Source organism: Taudactylus pleione, unplaced genomic scaffold, assembly GCF_031769625.1.
Source record: "Taudactylus pleione unplaced genomic scaffold, aTauple2 ptg000628l, whole genome shotgun sequence".
NCBI classification, from domain to species: Eukaryota; Metazoa; Chordata; class Amphibia; order Anura; family Myobatrachidae; genus Taudactylus; species Taudactylus pleione.
The window spans coordinates 813,463-830,633 of record NW_028285030.1 but is presented as its reverse complement, the minus strand read 5'-3'; the positions used below and the strand labels follow the sequence as shown (position 1 = coordinate 830,633).

Genomic DNA, 17,171 nt, shown 5'->3' with positions numbered 1-17,171 from the left:
GCTTTGACGGTCAAGACAATATATCCCTAACTCCACCGCTTTGTCCACATGATACTAAGGGTTTGGTTTTTTTTACTACGAAAGAGCAAATGTGTACAGCAACCAGTCAGCAGTTCTCTTTCATCGATCTACTGCAAGTTTAATCAATTAAAGTAAATGTCTCATTGGTTGCTACTCTGCACTTTTGTGCTTTATGTTGGTAAAATGTGGATCATAAAGCAAGAGAGGAATCGTGTGTTATGCTTGGACTGGCACTCTGTACCGATAGTACCCCAGCAATTGACTGTCTTCTGTCTAACTCGAATCTAGGGCCTGATAAATGAATTTGTACACTATTTTGCCAGATCTTAGTTACCAATTACAACTCTTATGTATGTATGTGTTTTGTACACAAAGCTAAACATTATATATAATGCTTTTAACCTGTGTAGAACTTATTTTTTTTTACTTGCAGGCTATGAATATAGTTACATCGGTGCTTCTTCTGTACGCCAAGGAGGAAGAGGCCTTCTGGCTGCTTGTTGCTCTATGTGAGCGCATGCTCCCTGACTACTACAATACAAGGGTTGTTGGTGCGTGGTGATAAAACTGTTTTCTACTTATTATGACTGGTAACATTATTGTACTTTTATTGTAATTTCATAGATTTATATAGTAGTTAAAGATTACATGTCCTTATTCCACAAGTTGAGTGTGTATGTACTGTGTGTGTGTATGTGTATATTATATATAACTAGCAAGTGTTTCGGGGTGCAACCACCTTTCTCAAGCCAACACCACAGATAGATACAAACAAACACAACAGGTTCACTTACCCCCATTAAGTAACCATCCCTGCCGCCAGGGTCCAGGCTGCCATTCCCGCAGAGTCCATCATACCGGAAGTTCCTGATTACGCACGGTTCTAGTGTAAATGTATGTGTATATATATATATATATATAATATATATATATATGTATGTATGTATTTTATGTGTGTGTATGAAATTTGGATGAGGATCTACTCCGTTTAATACTTTTATTGACTTGGGCAACTTTTACTAAATAAATATATTTATATATTTTTTTTATCTGACTTTTATGTGTTCATTCCAATATTGTCAGCAGAGTTGTTTGTTATATCCCAGATGTAAGAACTAATGAACCTGCTTACTACATACAATTGTACTCCAACACAGAGGGTGCAGCAGAGCTAGATCATATCCCAGGGCAAAACAAATAGGAAATGCTGCTTGTCTATTTCAGTTACATGGCTGAAAAGCACAGAATGTAATCTGAAATATAAAGTCGCTTACTTAGTTACAGGAGCATATAAAAAAGCCAAAAATAATAGTTCTCTTCATTTGACCAATATAAAAAGTACATTTATTTGACTCCTAGCAATTAAATTAAAGTTAAGACCAATCCTTTTTCTCATTTTTATTTCATCAGATCATTAAAGAAAAAGAAAACCTGTGCCAGGGGCTATTCTTTAAATATTTTTGGTGTGGATCATTTACTGATGTAGCCAAAAATCATTTGTGAGTGACTGGGGCCCTGTCCATAATAATGTACCATTACTGGTACAATGCTCTTCCCTTCATGACTTCCTCCGCTGTGGATAACAAAGGTGTAGTAAATCCTGTGCACTGACCCATTCACATTTACCCAGGTGATACTCACTCACAAACATGTTATGCCCTTCTATTACAGACTGGCAAATATTCAACTGCCCTTTAGCACAGTTACCGCAAGTGAATTCTATAGCTATAAATGTTGTTCTGCACTATATTTGTATAGCCTTCTATAGCAAACTGTGGGTGTCCTATTTAAAGTTCTTTCTTTTACTAGGAGCCCTTGTGGATCAAGGCGTGTTTGAGGAGTTGGCCCACGATTATGTGCCTCAGCTTTATGACTGTATGCAAGAACTGGGCGTGATTTCCACCATCTCCCTCTCATGGTTCCTCACCCTGTTCCTCAGCGTAATGCCCTTTGAAAGTGCTGTGGTAGTGGTGGATTGTTTTTTTTATGAAGGCATTAAGGTCATATTCCAGCTCGCACTTGCGGTGTTAGAGGCCAATGTGGACAAACTCCTAAGCTGTAAAGATGATGGAGAAGCGATGACTGTCCTAGGAAGGTATAGTATAAATGTATCTCTGTCTCTCCGCAACAAACTTTCCAGGAGTGTATTGAATTCACAGTTAGACTTTACTTACAACTGTTTTTTGTTATTTCAAAGGTATTTGGACAGTGTGAGTAACAAAGATAGCCCATTACCCCCAATTCCTCATCTCCACTCCTTACTCACTGACTATGTGGAGCCTTACCCGGAAGTGGACATATTTACCTTGATTGCTGACTCTTACCAGGTAAGCTCCAGTGTATCACCAACTTTCAATCCAACTGACTATCAGATCTTCCAGCTATTCTAAAGTCAATGGCCCTTCCCATAGAAATCAGCTCCTTTCTAAAGACTAAGCTCCACTCCAGCTCTGCTGCCATTAAACCCTTTCCCTGAGGCTAACTGTTCCCAGCATATAAAGCCGATTGTCCCAGATGTCCTCTTTCGCTTGTTTGGCTGCAGCTTCACCCTGAAAATTTCTGAAGCTAAGTACACACTGTACAATTATTGGGACGATTTGCCAGTGATCAGGTTATTGGCCTGATTTATAGTATAGTGTGTAGGCATGACCATTCCGATGATATAACTGTTAAAAAAAACTTCTACAAATGCATTCTTTTGATTTTCTGATTGGATGGCCAAGGAAGAAACTGTCGGCCTCAATCTACCTATATCGAGCAGTGAGTCCCTGAATTGCGCTGCAGTCAGTCCCTGAATTGCGCTGCAGTGAGATCCTGGCCCTGTCATCTTCTATTGCAATCTGTCTGATTTGTGAGATTACACTGTACATCTGAGAAGCAATGTACTTGGTTGTTCCACTACTTACAACTGGCAGTGACAATATTTATATAATATACGTACAGTAAATCACACACACACTAACAGCATCACAAAACAGAACGTATGTATAGTACATGGTATTGGTTTATGGTATTCTAGCAATATCCATTTTTAGGAAGTTCACGTATGGGGACAAAATAATTTATTTTAAGTTCAATCTGTTTAGCATTTTGATTATACAGCTATTGACTTAAAAAATGTTTTAAAACTGGAAAATATTTCTAAATTAACAGTTGTGCTATAATCACTACTTAATAGTCACAATGGTGTTACTTTTTTGTCATTATTTAATTGTTTGTGAAACATAGAAAATTGACATGTCAACATATATGGTAAAATTGTCTTTTTTAATATATGTACCACTGTAGAAATTTGGATCAATACAAGCAGATCTTATAGAACAAATGAGATTCAAACAAAGACTAAAAGTGATACAGACCCTTGAGGACACTACAAAGCGAAATGTGGTATGTGTTTTATGAAGGATTATAGTTTTGTTTTTTTTGTTTTGATTATGTTCCTACTTGTCTGTATGTGTGTATGTAATTTGACTTTGGTATAATGGACATATACCAAACTGGTAGTCTGCTTGCTTCGGTATCAGCTGGGGGTGCTCAGTACCAACCTCTAGTATAGGCATAACTTACCCACATCAAAGAATTACCCCAGCTTCTAATGAACTTCATTGTCAGTGAACCCTGTCTGCAGTTCACTTTTAAGGCGGGTCCATGCTTATATAGGACACAGACTGCATTACTTGCTTTATAGTATCTGGATAGAAACCATGCAACATCAGTAGTGTAGATACACAAATGGGCTTTGTCAGTAAGGTACAACAGTGCAATACAGAACTAAAGGAGTGGTGTGCTAGGGGCACAAAGACTAATTTGGCACCTTCCATGGACTGGGGGTCACTACGCTACACATTAAGGACGCCTACCTATTACTACAGCAGACATGAAATAACATAAAAAGTTGTAGCTGCAATAAGCACACACTACCTTGAACAAGAAAAGAAATAAACAGTGTCTGTAAATGAACATTGTAAAGGAAATAATTATAAAAAAAATAAAAATGAATATGTATTTTTAAAATCTATTAATATTGATACAGCCAGCCCACTCTCTGTGTAGCAAATAGGTGTCCCTATGGTTGCATATCTGTCGGTGATAAAACATTTTTTTTTCTGCTAGGTCCGCACTATCGTGACTGACACTGCATTCACTATTGATGAGTTGGAAGAACTGTATGCACTTTTTAAGGTACACATTAAAATGATGGGCTAGCCAAAAAATATATGAAGATGTTCAACTTTCTTTGTCTTCCTATTGTTAAAGTCTAGTCTCTTTGAGTGCAGAATGAAGCTTTTCAGTGGCAAAGACCCCTGTACTTTCTTCACTCTTTACCCCTTTTAATTTCCTTAAAATATCTTATCCCGTTTAGATCTAATTTTAACATTCTGTATGGGTGAAATTCTAGGATCATGAGTGTATAGCCACAATAGCAGTAATACAATCATACCTTTTTAATTTTACACATGACCTTGATGCACCTGGCATAAGCCACAATGTCAAAGCTAGTTCCTCCGAGAAAATGTACAACTACAACTCCTCTCCTGAGGCTCTCTGCAGCCTCTTATCACCTTTGTCATGTCCAGGAGAGAGGGTCACCAACCACAGTCAGTCATTGTCAGCTTTCAGCATAGATATTGTTCAGTTCAAATATCTGTGTGAAATAGTCACCGTAATCATCTAAGTATTGTCTTATTTTCTACCTTTTTGAGTTAAAGGTTACTTGAGAACAGTAGGTACCATTCAGTTCATGAAGGCTTGAACATCCAACACTGAGCTAACACCCAGTTATCTCCAGTCCTGCTGATTTGCATAGGTGGTGGTTTTGGAGTGAGTTAGATGATGGGGATAGATTCCCTGTCCTGTAAATTTAACACCATCTATTTACATAAGGAACAAAGGCATCCTCCCAAATACAGTAAAGCTGGGTACACACTGTGCCAACAGATCCGCACTCGATGTGTGTTCCCTTGCATCACAGCTGGGCGGCATTTGTATTTGTTCATCACAGGCGGACCGCCCGTACACGCCAGCAGCTGCACATCCGCCATCTGCTGTGCGGCAGAGCAGATGCAATATGTCTGTGAACGACAACGTTCACACACCTATCAGGTGGTACACACCCGCTTATGTGCTCGCCCATTTGATAGAACGGCCAATAAATCGTCCATTGTGTACCCAGCTTTACAGTAATATCCACAAACCTTGCAACATTAAATATGCTGTTAAAATTTGTTACAATATTCCAAGTATTCAGCATAACAGGCGGGCAACAAGTATAATCACTGGTCATGCAGCTATGCTGAGTAGTGATGGAAGGCTATAAAAACTACAATGTCTGTGCCACTACTCTGGACGAGATAAGATACAGGACTAATGATAGGCTAGTGGACCCTCCTCTCGTCACACGCTGCTTTGGTGAATGTTTACATTTATAATTGACTGTTTAAATATTCTATTATTTCAGGCTGAGCACCTGACCAGCTGCTACTGGGGTGGCAACAGCAGCTTCATTGAACGCCATGACCTTGCCCTTCCTTATCTCGAACAATACCGCATAAACTTCCAACAATTCAAAAGCATGTTTGTCCTGCTTTTTCCATGGGCATGTGGTACACACACAGATATCATGGCTGTCCGTCTCTTCAGGCTTCTAGATGAAAATGGGGACTGTTTTATCAACTTCCGGGAGTTTGTCTCTGGGCTAAGTGAGTATAAGTTTGGAGAGAATTGCTTTTGGACAGTTGTAAAGCATATAGCAGCACACTATTCATGAATTGTCATTGTTCTTCACATCGCTTTAGTTATTCATTAAGTATATTACTTAATAATAACTCTTACTCTAATAATAGCTTTAATGTAACTCTCAAATCCATTCTATACTTGGGGAATGCTTATCGCCTATGCATAAGATTTAGGGGCCCATTTATCAATGATCACATAAGCAATGTGATCTGTGTGCGATATTAGCGCCCATGATAGCATTGCAGTATGTGATCATACCGCCCCTATGGATGAAAGTGTGCATGTAGGGACATGGGCCCCGATGGAAGCCCATCCCTGCGATGTGCTGGGAGAGAAGTTAAGTAAACTGGCATGCTGGAGATTGTAGATCCTCGAGCACCTGTAAGCGTCAATAAGCTTGCTGTCACTGGGTGCTATGTCACTGGGTGCTGAATAGGCCAGTGATCATTTTATTTTTAAGTGTATTTTTTTTATTATTATTATTATTACTAGTCAGTCAGTGGAGTTTCCAGCACTTGACACAGTAGAGAATTTAGCATAAGCACTTTATCCCAGGACTCCAGCAGCCGCATCTCCAGACGTCTCTTCAATACCAAAGAAACCCAGGCACGCTCTCACTCCCCGCTGCAGCAGCGCAAGTCCCACACCTTCATCACTATCCCGGCCGGGGTAAGGTGAAACTGCTAAGTACACAGCTGGAAGCGAAGTGGGAGGTTGAGGATAGGCGATAACCAGGGGTATACTGGGAACTTTTCAATATTGCAGTTTCTATTTTGCCAGGATCAGGTGTGCTGGGGACTTACCTTTATTGGAATAAACAGTCTGGAATGATATTATAATGAAGTAAAGGCCCCCATACATCAGCAATCTGAAAACCACAATTGAACAATTTGAAGATTTATTGCCCGATCTTAGGATTTCCCAATCGAGCAATCTGCGCCCATACACTTCAGATCTGTTTCAGTGATTTGCAGATCGATTGCAGCAAACACAGATCTGCCAATCTTGAAAGGCCCATCATTTTGCTAGAAACGGTCTGCAAATCTGCTGATCATCTCCATACACTAGCAATCTACAGCCCCAATCGATCTGTGAAATCCAACATGTTGGACAATCAGATTAAACAATTCCAATCACTTTTTGGTTGCAATCTGCGATCTGTGAAGCCCATACATTGCAGATTTTTATACACAATCGATTGCAAATTGCACGATTGCTGCAATCCATCTCTGATGTATGGGGGCCTTTAGTCTGCATCCATTACAGGAGCACTGGGATTCCGATTAATACAGATTAACAACAGCCGCAGACACTTAATTGTGTCAAATACCTCTTGAATATAAATTCACTGTTCTTGTCAAAGAGACATTGATGTATATACATATACTCTTGTGCACAAAGCTTTAATATATGGGGTAATAATTTTACTTGTATGTACTTATATGTTTTATAAATAATGTGTATGTTTAATTCACTGTGTTTTGATATTTTTAAACATTGATATTAAAATGTAATTCAAGTGCTCTTTAAGCTACGTGAGGCACGTGCCTAGGGGCACCATTTGCTGGGGGTGGCAGTCTGATGAATGTTTTTACTGTCAATACAAATTTTCTCAGTAACTACAAAATATTTACATTGTACCGTACCACATGCCATCTTGTTTGGAAAGTGGATGAGTAGGACACATTACGGTACAGTGGAAATATTTTGTAGTTACTGGGAAATAGATAGACCAATCAGAGTGCGCCCGGTCCTGGGGTTTGGCCAATCAGCAGTTGTGCCTGGCAGATGATGGCGCATCCAGAGAGCACTGGGAAGATGGAGCTGTAATGAAGGAGGGACCCGTTTGACGGCACATGGTAAGTATACTATGGGTGCAGGGTATGCAGTGGAACGCCTCTCCTGCTCCCTGGACACAGAGACCCGTGTGCACTGCACACCCTGCGCCCACTATAAATACGCCTATGGTGGGCCAGATTCTGCAGCCCACGTTACTATAAAGACCAGAAACAGAAAGAAAAGGTGAGCTTGAAAACTGAATTTCAATTCCCAGCTCCATACATCAAAAGATCACAAATTACATGTTAATAGTTTCAAAATGTTAAAATGCCACTAAATTACATAATAAAATATGCATGGTGACACATTCTACATTGCTTTGAATTTCACCAGAAAGTCTTGTGTGTGGAGTTTGTATGTTCTCTCAATGTTTGTGAAGGTTAACTGACTCCCAAATAAATGGGTGGGTGTGTGCAGCTTTGTGCTTGTGATAGAGAAATCAGATTATAAGCTCTGTCTGACCAGGAACTATTGTGAATGAATAAACATTCTTATGTGGAGTACACACTTTGCCAATGGATCAGTTGTGCATACACACTTACCAATCGGCCAAACAATATTCTGGCTGCAGGAACCAGTTATGACACCATGCGGCCAGCATATGGGTAGGTTGCCTGTACACACACACTGATGTGCACAATATATTTTTCAGATATATCGCATCTACTAGCTACACGACCAACTAGATATATCTGTGAACGATAAGATATATCGTTGGTCAGTTGGGACAATATATCCTCCAGTGTGTACCCAGCAATAGTATAATTGTGTGTAATGAGTTGATATTTACAGTAAATAGTTCTAAACAAAAAAATATAAATTGAAACATTGTTGGATTGAAATTTACAAGGTATCTTCTGAGGAAACCGTTGTATGGTCTAATAACGGAGAAACATGTTAAGTTTGTGGACTTAATACTGGCTGCTTGACAAGTGGATCTGTTTAAAGATTGTGGTGTTACGGATGCAAAACCTCCGGTTTTTATGCAATAGCTATGACTACTTCTCATATCTGGGCACTGATGTGTTGCTCCCACTGCTGCTGACGTCATCACATTGGCAAGCGGCAATTCTGATTATCAGACGGGGAACGTAATTCACAGAAGATTGCCCTACCACATGTACTATCTGGGGACTTTGCCTTTGCTCAGGATTTCCCTAAGAGTGGTGAGACTATATGGATGCAAATCATACTAACACACTGGCTCTGCTAATCAAATTTCTATACCACTAGTGCAGTGGTTCTCAAACTCTGTCCTCAGGACCCCCACACAGTTCACGTTTTGCAGGTCACCCAGCAGGTGCACAGGTGTATTCATTACTCACTGGCATATTTGAAAAGATCCACAGGTGGAGTGAATATCTCACTTGTGATTCTGTGAGGAGACATGGAAAATATGCACTGTTTGGGGTCCTGAGGACCGAGTTTGAGAACCTGTGCACTAGTGGATTTCCACAGGATCCTTTGAATGACCTTTTTCAAGCGACTAATTTTTGGCAGTCATCAGTGGTTATACTGTATCGTTTAACTTAATTTTATTGATGTATTTACATGTAATGTTATATATGCATTACATTTATTAATTAATTCAGCGCTCCCTTGAGTGTATATACATATATGTACCCAGCAATAGTATAATTCTGTGTAATGAGTTGATATTTACAGTAAATAGTTCTAAACAAAAAAATATAAATTGAAACATTGTTGGATTGAAATTTACAAGGTATGAGTGACCTCTAGTGGTTAAAGTTGAGTATGCAATATTTCATGTTGTAAGCCAGGCATGATTGACCTCTAGTGGCCAGAGTACAATTTTACGCTAATAACACATAATGGGGCTGATTCTGAGTTGAGAGCAAAGCAAAAAAAAAAGCAAGTAACTTTGTATCTGGAGCAAACCATGGGCCTGATTCAGAGCCGTTCGCTATTTGCGGTCGTTCGTTCAAAAACAAGGGGTGGCTATTCAAATGATCCGTTCGCAAATTGCAGTCTGTTCACACCTCTAAGTCTGAACGAGCGAGTAAAACATACGCTCGTTTATTTGTTAAAAACGCCCCCTGGCCGCTCGCACCATACGTCATGTCCGCTATTTATTAGATTAATCGAGTACATCGACCAGCGTATGAACTGCTCGCTATTCTTGTGGTTGGTTTTTGCTACCACAATTTTGCGAACAGTTCTGGCTTAAAAAAAACCCAGTGACGTGGTCAATGACGCTGCTGTTTTAAATATGCACACCCATAAAACGCCGGTTTTGACCTTTAAGCACGCCTGCGTTCTGATTTCCACTCCCCGTTTTCAAGCACCTTCCCCTGTTACCACCCACATACGCCTCATCCTGTCACTCAAATTATCAGGCATTCGCTATTTTGCGAGCACATGAATTTCGGCCGCACTGACTGGTTCGCGCATGCGTATAACGATCCGTACGCATGCGCAGATGTGCGAACATCGCTCGGAACGAGCGTACTGCCGCTAGCGAGTGGCTCTGAATGAGGGCCCATGTTGCAATGCAAGGGGTGCAAGCTAATTTTTTATGCAGGGTAGATACTAGCTGGTTTTACATGTAGCCCACAAATGCTGGACAGCTTTATCTTTTTACACTGCAGTTTAGATTTTAATTGGACAGACCCATCTCACATCTAACTCTTTGTGCAATTTTACATCTGTCCCGCCTGGAGTGCAGCATGGTCTTACCAAGGTGCACAGTTACTAGCTTTTTTTTCTTTAATTCCAACTCAAAATCAGCCACATAATATCTGCAAATGTCAGCATGTATCCTGGTAGTTGATTACCATGGTAATGTTTTACTGCATCCTGTATCCGTAGATGTTGGATGTAGGGGGGGCATATGCTGCAGAACTGCATTACATGGAGGATTAGCCAGCGGAGTAGAATTATACGATTCCAGGTTTCAGTCCCTTTAAACATTGCACAGATTTGTTTGGAAATAAAGTGTCTCTTATGAATTCAATGTAAGCATAAACATCACATGTTTATTCACAACAGCAACTTTTCAAGGACAAGCAAGTGATAAACTTTATAAAGCTTAGTGAAGGTGTAGTCTACCAAGGAAAAGGCGTATTTACTAGAAATAAATAGTTCCCTCACAATAAATCATACTTGCTTACTTTTAAAAAAGCATTTCAAGAGATTGTGAAATCAACACCTGTGGATGCAATGCTGAAAAGGGCATGCACATCGCGCCTCTCATAAATTGACATATGTTTGTAAATTAGTCCTAATGCAGGTTGGATGGATAGATAGATGATGGATAGAGAGAGAGTTTGTCAGTGCTATAGCCATACTTGCTGACTTTTACTTTCTCCTTGGGGAGGAGATGCAGATGGCAGCTGATGGAGGCTGGGGCCGGGTGTTTTGTAGCATTAGGGTTTCTCATAGAAACTCATCATATTGGCCCCAGCCCTTCTGCCTGGACCCACGAGTCGTGGCATTATACGCCCTATCTTGCTAACTTCACTAGAAAGTGGGCAGGAGTATGCAAGACGTTCCGGGAGAGTTGGCAGTTACGGCTGTAAACCGTATTCACCCATTTTTGCATTTTTACGCATTCATGTTCTTCATGGAATAAAAATGGAATTCTTACCATAAATCATAACAAAATAACATCTAATGTCAATTTAAAAAACTGTAAAGCTTTTTCTTAATAAAGGAAAGTCGCATAGCTTCTCTAATACCATAGAAACAGCATAACTCTATTATGGAAACTAATAGCAGTACACCTCTTTCACTACACCCCTCCTCAAGCACAGAAACTTAAAGCACAGTGAAAACATTCCTCACTAAGGTCCATGGAGAACACCCAACTATAATGCCACCATACATCCACTACTAGAGAAGTAAACTGCTATTAGACACACAATTGGCCTAAAGAGGTCAGAAGTAACAAGAATATTGGCTGCAAAACAAGTCATCATACTAGGAAAAGTCTGGATAGTTGTAGGCAGTCAAAGATTATTGACCCAAAATAAATACATGGAGGTTCATGTTGCCACTCAATAGAGGAATGAGTCTCACACCATACAAAATGTAACAAGCATCGAGCAGACAATAAAGCAGACTTGTAGCAGCCACACAAGGGAAAGCAAATAACCCAGCATAAGGAATCAAAGACTCTGCTATAAGTGAAAGTTCTCCAAGTGTACATGGAAACCATAACCCGTGCCCAGGATGTCCTCATGCCTGGAAGACACTAGGGTGAGGAGAGTAGTACTTTCTGCTGTGTGAATGGCTGACACCAGGACAGCATGTTGTCTCTTATGGGTGATTAGACATCCCAGTTACTAAACTACTTAAGATGCGACTTAGCTGTTAAAAAAAAAAACACCTTTAGAAATTACGTTTAGGGAAGAGCTTAAGGCAACACTAACTGCTTGTGGGCTCCAGGCATATACCAATACCCTCTTTAGGGACCTGAAAGCAACAAACATTACAAAGCACCATGAAAACCACCTCTCCCAGTGGAATGCAGCCAATAGGACAAATTATATCAACCATTCACAGAGAAAATCCTATGCATAAATGGAGGTACAAAATGTAGCAAGATAAGATTATTGATGAACACAAACTTGCACAAAAAATAATTAGTACAAATGACTATAAATTCTCACTTTATACAAAGGATTCTGGTGTGCTGCAAGCGTTGCATGTGTACGTCAATGGCTGTGACCCTAAATGACGGCCTTTTTGGGCACGGTCTATTAAGTATTGCTTGCCTCCTAACTGACCAGTATGTATGTAAAGAGTATAGCAATATTTATCTATTTATTAACCGTTTCTTATATAGCGCAGCATATTCTGTTGCGCTTTACAATTGGCAACATTTATAGAACAAAACTGGGTAATAACAGATAGATATATAGGTAGGAAGGCCCTGCTCGCAAGCTTACAATCTATAGTGCTCCTATGTGTTACACAAATAGTCATGGTAAACCTCTACATTTCAGATGTGTTAAATAAATTCTATTTGTTTTTATTCTTGCTGCCATTGTAATGATTGTTGGATCCCCTCAGGTGCAGCCTGCCATGGTGACCTCACAGAAAAACTGAAGCTTTTATACAGGATGCATATATTGCCTGGTGAGTTCTTAAAAAAAAAAGAATAAAGTTAAACATTGTTTAAAATATTCTTATAAGCAGTTGTATGACCTGACACAATTTATGATGGATTAGTCATCCCCATCCACTTGTAACATGTACTAAAATTGCATTATTAACCATTTCAGATCTGTCACCTGATCAAGAAGAGCCAGATTCTGCTTTTGAAGCCACACAGTACTTCTTTGAAGATATCGCTCCGGAGTGTAGCCATGGTAGGCCAAACATCTGTGTATATCTCATGTACCTTGTAATGAAACTCTGATACTAGTATACAAGCTCTGATTAGTTGGAAACCAAACCCGAAATCATTTTGCCACACTTCGTATTTTTCTTCTTGGGAGTAATCTGAAAAACTTGTTTTGTTATATCAGAATAACCTTGTATTTTATAAGATCTCTTTATGGAAGGATTAACAAATAATTTCCCTCTTTGTATAATTTATGGAGTACCTGTAGCTTTGAGGAAAATTCCTATGTTGGATACGTGTGGCGGCATGCTGACTACATCCCCAGGTGAAGACTGAGTATACATGGTATACTATACTGTAGGCACAGCAGGTGGCACTGTATCTTGGGCTGTCACTGTGTAATCTCTCTGTTGAGCTCTCATAATTCTTTATAATGTAGAACTTCCATGTTATTAAATTAATCTGTATTTGACCGTGTATGTTAATGCATGAACAGTGAAGCATTTTCTGCAACGAGTCATGGGATAAGACACAACACAACAGAAGAATACAAGTGAAATCTGTAGAGTTTATTTAATTCAAAGAGTAACGAAGGTAAAAGGAGAAAAAATATCCGGCAGAACATTTTGAAGTGACAATGGAGGTCAATTTATAAGACACAAAATAATTTAAGAATAAAGAGCATCAAAAGACAGTTCCATTATATACCAGTATAAAATGGAAAAGATAAAAAGAAGAACAGAACCTTGACTGAAATCACCAGATCCATGCTCACCGACTCCCTATTATATACTGGGGTTTAGCAGTAATAACGTCACTTGCAAAGCAGATTATTTTCCATAACGGTGAAGAAACTTTCACATGAGTTCTGGCAGAGCTTTGTGTACAAAGCATTTGTTTTATATTCCTGGAAAAAACCACAGCAATCTACAAAACCAGTACAGTGGAAGTGATTCTTGTTGGATACAATGAGAATTAAAAAGATTACAGATTCCTATACATAAGAACAAACAAATTGACCAATCAGCAACTGGGTGTTTTGAAGACCATAAGGGTTGATGAGATGGCATCACTAGACTTGGTTATGTAGCCGAAACCTAACACTAAATAAACCACCAATACATCTTCTCTTCTGAGGGATGGATTGACTTTAGCGTCCTGTGTACCGTTGATGAGAGCATACTGTCAAGAACATGAATAAAGACCAGGGGAAAAAAGGGTTGCAAAGCACATGACTGATGGAGAAATGTCATAGAAAATGCAAATTAATGTCTAAAAGCAAGATTAACATAAATTGCAAAGATGAACAGTACAAAGCCACACAGGATACTGGAGAAAATAGGTCTCACAGACTTAAGCTGGCCACACATCTAAAGATTATCTGTCCAACCAGCCAACTAGTAGATTGGTTGGAATGAAAATCTGGTAAGGAATACAATCAGCAACTTGCTCCCAGACGCTGAAAAATGGACCAAAACTGTTGTATGAACAAATAGTTTAGATCAAACATTTAACAAACTTGTCTGAACGACCATTTTCATCTGTTTTCTGGCATTTAGGAGTAAATTGCTGATCATCATTTACTCCCATTCCTTACCAGATTTTCATTCCAACCAATCAACAAGTTGGCTGGTTGGATGTAAGTTGTTCTAGTGTGTGGCCAGCTTAAGGATATGATTTAGATTTGGTAATAGAGTAAGATAGAGCAGGTAACTGTGTACCTGGACAAACCATGTTGCAATGCAAGGGGTGCAAACACATACATTCATTTTATTTTTGCATGTGGGGTAAATACTGGCTGTCTTTGCATGTAGCACACAAATGCTGGACAGCTTTATTTTTACACTGTCCAACAAATCTAAATCTCTCTGCACATTTTACATCAGCCCCACCTGCATTGCAGCATGGTTTTACCAAGATGCACAGTTACTTGCTCTTTCTTACTCTATTCCCAAATCGGAGTTAGGTCCTTAGAGGTTAGATTTACTAAGGAGAGGGTTGTCAAAGCTGCCAGGCTTCAACTGTTTTGGCCGATTAGAATTTAGTTCTATTCTGGTTCTCAAGCTAAATAAGCCTGTTTTATCATTTATTTATATTGCCATTTTAAACCGATCTGTCAAAGCCCTTGACAAACTGCGCATTCGTAAATCTACCATTAAGCCTCTGTTGTTGGGAAGGGGTGTTGGAGTCTAGCAATAGCAGTGGGTGGGTGGTGCTGTGTAGTTTACGTTTGTTCTGCAAGTGTACTCTTACAATTTCTTGATGTTGATCCTGATCCTGCTGATGATGTGTTATGAAGTTTATCTGTACCAGGCACAGTAATGTTAATCCCACATTCTTTGCAGTGTGTTGATATAATATTATGCACGTGGCATCCAAAACATGCTGTGTGTAACACTTCTATGTTGCTTTAATAAACTGTCAGCCATAGTGCGTGCATGAAAATAAATGTGCATATATGCAGAGTTGCACACATCTGTGTGGGTGCACTTCCCTCACCCATCCATATTTTTAGGTAGCTGTCGTCACTATCAGCGTGCCGCCCAGGTAGGCCAATGTAACAGCAAGTAGAGATGTCACTAAGATGTGGGCACAGAGCATGCACAGTGCTAAGTCACAAATGCAGTTGCATTTAACCCCTTATAGGTTTAAATAATTATTTTAATTTCTTTTATCTGAAAAAAAAAAATGGTTTGTAAAAATATCAGTTCCAGGGCGGGATGCAGCAATGGGAGAAATACGGTCAAACACCCAAAATGAAGGTTTGACTGCATTTCTCATATGCACCAATCCCTGGAATGCGATGCACTCCGGGGGCTTGGATGCCATGGGTAACGCCATATTCAGATGGTCGCCAGGGTAATAGACCCAGAAGTCCGTCATTCGCAAAGGACAGCTCTTACCAAGAGAGCTGTCCATTGGGTTTTGCTCATGCATACCAGCGTATCTAATGCCGGCATGCATGCGAAGAGTGGCGTGATGCATCGCATCCCAAAAGCAATGTGTCCCATTGTTGTTATATATCTAAATACTGTAGTGGTTTTTAAAATAAAATAAAAGTCCCCAAATCATTATGTACTTTAAAGGATATATGTATCCAAATTGAGAGATTGTTTTGGTTGGAGGTCATTGAATACAAAAATTGTCCAGAATATTCCATAAAGTGTAGCGCTTCTCTCCATAACTGGGGCACTCGTCTTATCCTCCATTGTCTTCTGCAGATTCAGACCTACACTTATGGGACATTAAAAACCAGTGACTTGGCCACAACTATTACCTGTTTTGAGTTGGCAAGCATTAGAAGTGAGGAGAGCACTGAGGGAGCATAAGGTGGAACGGCCGTATCAGGATGGACATTAGGCCTATGAAAGTCATACTCAGGATTGTTGGTTAATATGGGTACACCCAAAACTAGGTGGATTAAATTGGAGCTAGTTATCCTAGAACATTGATTAATAAGACACTACTGGTAATACCTACAGTAGCTGGATTAAATTGGAGCTAGTTATCCTTGAACACTGATTAAGAAGACACTACTGCTAATACCTAGCTGGATTAAATTGGAGCTAGTTATCCTAGAACACTGATTAAGAAGACACTACTGCTAATACCTAGCTGGATTAAATTGGAGCTAGTTATCCTAGAACACTGATTAAGAAGACACTACTGCTAATACCTAGCTGGATTAAATTGGAGCTAGTTATCCTAGAACACTGATTAAGAAGACACTACTGCTAATACCTAGATGGATTAAATTGGAGCTAGGTATCCTAGAACACTGATTAAGAAGACAGTACTGGTAATACCTGCACATGTCTGACATAAAGATTTGATAATTGAACAGTGGCGTAACTCGGGTATTTGGAGCCCAGGGCAAATTTGAAAACGGAGCCCCCCCCCGTAACACACCGATATGCGCGCAGGAAAAAATGGGCGTGGTCACTTAAAAATGGGGCGTGTCAACATGACACACCCCTTTATTTTCACGCTGAACATTCCTATCCATATGCACCTTAACCCCAGTAGTACCCCTTATACAGTACCCCCAGTATGCAGTTGTGGTCCCTCTTATGCAGGCCCATAGTAGTGCCCCTTATACAGTACCCCCAGTAGTGGCCCCCCCAAATGCAGTGCCCCATGTAGTGTTCCCCTTACGCAGTGCCCCCAGTAGCAGTCCCCACAATGCAGTGCGCCCAGTAGCAGTATCCCCTTATGCAGTGCCCTTTATATGGTGCCCCCAGTAGTCATTCCCCCCTATGCAGTGCCC

At 39.9% G+C, this 17,171-nt stretch overlaps 1 protein-coding gene across 3 annotated transcripts in view; it reads left to right on the top strand.

Moving 5' to 3' along the window:
* TBC1D9 (TBC1 domain family member 9) overlaps positions 1–17,171 on the top strand; it is a 99,689-nt gene that overhangs the window by 70,406 nt on the left and 12,112 nt on the right. For all 3 annotated transcript variants that reach the window (XM_088454723.1, XM_088454724.1, XM_088454722.1), the window contains exons 11-18: positions 455–572; positions 1,831–2,116; positions 2,219–2,348; positions 3,310–3,408; positions 4,135–4,203; positions 5,480–5,720; positions 12,631–12,696; positions 12,843–12,929. In XM_088454723.1, the coding sequence (XP_088310849.1) occupies positions 455–572; positions 1,831–2,116; positions 2,219–2,348; positions 3,310–3,408; positions 4,135–4,203; positions 5,480–5,720; positions 12,631–12,696; positions 12,843–12,929 (1,096 nt within the window). The remainder of the gene's footprint in view (positions 1–454; positions 573–1,830; positions 2,117–2,218; positions 2,349–3,309; positions 3,409–4,134; positions 4,204–5,479; positions 5,721–12,630; positions 12,697–12,842; positions 12,930–17,171) is intronic.